This window comes from Panicum virgatum, chromosome 4N (genome assembly GCF_016808335.1).
Source record: "Panicum virgatum strain AP13 chromosome 4N, P.virgatum_v5, whole genome shotgun sequence".
In the NCBI taxonomy this organism is placed as follows: domain Eukaryota; kingdom Viridiplantae; phylum Streptophyta; class Magnoliopsida; order Poales; family Poaceae; genus Panicum; species Panicum virgatum.
The window spans coordinates 44,448,688-44,452,980 of record NC_053148.1 but is presented as its reverse complement, the minus strand read 5'-3'; the positions used below and the strand labels follow the sequence as shown (position 1 = coordinate 44,452,980).

The 4,293-nt window shown below is 44.9% G+C and overlaps 1 protein-coding gene across 4 annotated transcripts; it reads right to left on the bottom strand.

The window, feature by feature from the left end:
• Nucleotides 1–440: 440 nt before the first annotated feature.
• On the bottom strand, nucleotides 441–3,342 carry LOC120671466 (ubiquinone biosynthesis protein COQ4 homolog, mitochondrial-like). 4 transcript variants are annotated; one of them, XM_039951799.1, is made up of 4 exons: nucleotides 2,943–3,305; nucleotides 1,827–1,888; nucleotides 1,519–1,702; nucleotides 441–1,138 (listed from the first exon to the last, which is right to left on the bottom strand). In XM_039951799.1, the coding sequence occupies exons 3-4, from the start codon at nucleotides 1,696–1,698 to the stop codon at nucleotides 635–637; spliced, it is 684 nt and encodes a 227-aa protein (XP_039807733.1). In that variant the 5' UTR covers nucleotides 1,699–1,702; nucleotides 1,827–1,888; nucleotides 2,943–3,305; the 3' UTR covers nucleotides 441–634. The 4 variants fall into 4 exon arrangements, with proteins under 4 accessions (XP_039807733.1, XP_039807734.1, XP_039807736.1 ...); XM_039951800.1 differs by lacking the exon at nucleotides 1,827–1,888 and having other exon boundaries at nucleotides 2,943–3,342; XM_039951802.1 differs by lacking the exon at nucleotides 1,827–1,888 and having other exon boundaries at nucleotides 2,935–3,305.
• Between the last annotated feature and the right edge of the window lie 951 nt (nucleotides 3,343–4,293).

The following is a 4,293-nucleotide window of genomic DNA, read 5'->3' as shown; positions in this document are numbered from 1 at the left end:
TATATTGAAACCTTTTTGCCAACTGCATATATTGAAAGGGAACATATCTGGTGCAAATCACAACTTTGTGAAAACTCGTGTAAACCACGGCAAAAAAGTGGTCTAAATTCACCAAAAAAATCACACATGTAGATGACATGATGATGTACAGTCTTGTAAAATATCTTATCCAAACTCGACTTCGTTTGTTATTTTTATATCTCACAAATAAAATCGAGTTTGAATAACATATTTTACAAGGTTGTGTATTATCATGTCATTTACATGTGTGATTTTTTTGGTGAATTTAAACGATTTTTTTACCATGGTTTGCACAGATTTTCACGAAGACTGTGGTTTGCACTAGATACATTGCCATTCTATATTAGCATATTAGTTGTTGAATGAAGGAGGATGTCAGAGTACTTAAAAGTATCGAAATAAATATCAGGCATAAATAATATCGAGGAACTTGTTCGATTCCCAGAGCATTGCAAATGCCAGCAGCGGACGTCCTTCAACATGCTAACCATAGTACTTTGTAACTTGCTAAGGTATCAGTAAACATAGCTCATGACGTTTATTCCAAAAGAACTGGGGAATTGACAGAAGCAAAGATGAAAACTAAAAACAAGTTCATGCAAAGTATGGCTGTCTATACACCTCTCGTTTTGGGATCAGGGCATGGTAGAATGCCCCAGTTTCTTCTCACTTCCTCCAGGTCTTCATGAAAGTGCCTCTCATAGTATACAGACATCAGATCCGTGCACTTGAGACCTGCTTTTGTTGCCCATGGGAAGTAATGCTGGAAAAACAATGTCCTTTGTTTCTCACTGAACCTTGCAGAGCCCCCGACAACTGACAGCATGCACATTGGGAGGAACATCTGCTCAAATTCTATCACCTTGAGGGCAGTCTCTCCAATCAGGTTCGTGGGAAGGCCAAACAGAACGTGCCAAAAGTCATGCACTTCACGGGCACGTGTCGCAATGTAGGCCAGCTCGTCAGTGTCCATGAAACGGACAGGTGGGCGATCGTCTGGTGAGAAGTTCCTTGATCCCATGAACTGAGCATAGGCTGCACCGAATGTGTTCTGTGGCATGTCCCAGGCATGAGAAACCTGCGAGGAGATGACACGAGGACGCTCCAAGAGAACTTCCTGAAGAACAATGGTATGTCAGTAACATGGACAGGTGAAGAAATTCATGCCACAGTAGTAGAAAATTGCATATTCAGTGACAGGTGAACTTCTTTTTGAAATATTGCATCAGAAGATTGCAAGTAAAATCAAACTTGACCAGGAAATTGGTAAGTTAGAGTTAACATCCAGGTAACAGTGAAAAACAACAATTTACAAGCATCCTAGTATCAGGGTGTCATCATCCTAGTGATTTGTTCGCATTTCAAGTGAGAAAAAACTGTGTTGCACTAACATGTTACTTCTGTATACGATGTACAAAATCTGCTGTTACCAAAAGCAAAAAGGAATATCAAGCTAAATGGTGACTTTCTGACAAAAGAGGGTCAGTATGGGCTTACCCTGCCTTCTGCGCTATTCTTCATTCGCTGAAGCACAAGCTCAAATGCAGGCTTCCCGGTAGTCTCTCCAAGAGCAGCTATCAGATCAGCCCTTCTAGGGTCAAGCAAGGCCCCAAATGCAGAACCAAACGCAACAGCTGCCTGTTGCCACCCCTTCAGCTGCACACGCGCCCCCAGCATGGCTCTACACGCATCAAGAAACAGCATTCCGAATGTAACGACCTCATGCCACTTTGTAGTTTCCGAACAGTCACAATTGCAATTAGCAAGCAGGAACATATAACTGAAACCGCATACAACAAACATACTGGAATGTGTTTTCCACTGGTAAGATTGATGACCATGCTGCATGCGATGAAATTCTGAGTGTCTACATCAGAAAAGAGCAGCAGGCCATTGATCAGTCAGTGTCAGTCGGTGCCTTCAAGATACCAACTTAAATATAGACATTTCATCAAACATACAGAGAGCAGCACCTATGACTCCATTAAGGCGGCTAGAACATACGAAGCTTGCATGGTAAGAAGCAACGCTGGTAACTACGGTACCGAGAACCCTGACACAGTCTAATTCTAGAATCAAATCTACTAAATCAAGTACTAGGGTCTAGGGCCTAAGACTCAAGCTGCTAATGGTCTGGTTTGCAATTGGTTATATCGGTTTGGGTTTCATTTGGTTGAGCTTTGGTCTGGTGGGAATGGACTAGCACTAGAAAATAGTTTGGTTTGGTTTGGTTTGTAGGTAAAAGCAGATTGAATCGGTTTGGACTGGGCTTGAATGGTTCTGTTGCAAATGTCCCAGATGCCGCTCTTTGCAGCTCACAGCTCCAACGCTCCGTATGCCACCACTGAAGAGTAATAGTGGTGGGCCATCGCCTTAACACTTCCTTGGTCAGGAAAGCTCTCCATGACAGGATACGCTAGCATCCTCATCTGAACCAAATTGAGATAATAGGCAAAAATCATTCAAATGAAGACGGTTTGGATTGGATAAGGTTAATGCATGTCCAGTCTGGCTTGGTTCGGTTCCTGTATCCAGCAAAGTGGATTGGGGTGGTTCCATGGGGGACGCAATATTTGATTTGGGGTGGGGTGGTTTCAGTTGGGTTTCCAGACCATTAGCAGCTTGAACTAGGAGGGGCGGGTCTAGGATCTGGGAGGTGGGTATTCAAAATTCATATGGTGTAAAAAAGATTTTGACAGCCCAAAGTACATATTTATAGCACACAATTGAGTACCGACTCATAACTTGAAATTGTTTAACACAGATAATAAATGTACTAAACGACCAACATATCAAATTGGTAACATCTTCTGAAATAAATAGAGGATAAAATTCTAGCAAGTATTCAAGTTTCAGAAAAAAATTCCTCACTGCATTGCTGCTATTTTTTCACAAATAATGACATATTTTCACCTAATCACCTTGGTTCACTTCTCAGGCTGGCATCTTACTCTGCCCTGTGCGCGGTGGCCCTGTGCAGCACGGCACCCTGCCCCCTGTGGCCCTGCGCGGCGGCGCTCCAGCCCCCTGCGGCCCTGCGCCGGTGCGCCTGCTCGGCCCGCGCGGCAGGCGTCCGAAGCCTGGCCCTTGCGCGTGCGCGAGCCGCGAGCGCGGCGCGGCGCGGCCTGCGCGTTGGGAGGAAGGCGACGAGCGCCGAGCGGCCGGACGCTGGCCGCTGGCAGGCGGCAGCTGGGGGGCAAGGCGGCGGCCGGCACCCTGCGGCAGCTAAGGCAGACGGCGACTCGGCGAGGGACGGTGGAATCGGGGTGACGCCGGTCTGCAGGAAGATGGCAGGAATATGGATTTTGGGCCGTGTGTGGCTACGTGGGCCGTGTGTGGCAGAGAGTTTTCGGCTAAAGGTGAGATTGCAATTGGAAAAAGCTAATCGACCATCGGTGGTGTTTTTTTTTTTTATTTTTGTATTTTTCAAAAAAAAAAAAATTTACAGAAATATATTTTTGGTTTCAGGTTTTACAGTTCTGTACCCCTACCGCCCGGCAGGGGGGCGGTAGGGACCTATATGTAAATAAAAATAAATTTATTTTGCGCAGAGGTCCTTGGAGGGAGTATGCCGCCCCCTGCCGGGCGGCAGGCCCCCTGCCGCCCCACCAGTTGGCGGCAGGGGGCCTGCCGCCCTGCCGGCAGGCTCCCTCCTCAAATCTAAAACTCCGCCCCTTCCCTCTGCGTCCTCATTTTCTGCCCACGAGATCCAGAGAGGGGAGAGGGAGAGAGGAGGGGTGAGGGAGGTAAAAAAACCGGCGAAGCCCTGCAGAATTTTGGATCCGAACCGCAGGTAACCAATATTTCTCAACTATTATAGACTTGTTTCTAAAATAATTATGAATTAGAATAGATTTAGTTTTTGGATATTGAAATATAGAATAGTAAATTTAGAATGACAGTACCTTATTATTATTGCAGCATAAGGCAATGACTGCCTCCAATTCTGTTGGATTTTCATGGACCGAAGAAAAATCTAGTATATTTCTTAACATCATGACACATCTTATAATCAGTAAGAAGTTGGATTCATTAGCGGATGGTACGATAGAGATGGTGTTGTCCAAATTAGTTGAGTTTAAAGATTTGACATTGTTTCGATGTATTACAATGCAAGTTTTAAAGGAACACCTGCTAGAACGTCGGAAGATATACATAAGGGTATGTGAACTAGCGAATCATCCTTATGTTATTGGATTCTTACAAACTAATTGTATGATATGGATGCGGCCAGAAGTGTATGAGATGCACATTAAGGTAACTCTTGTTTAG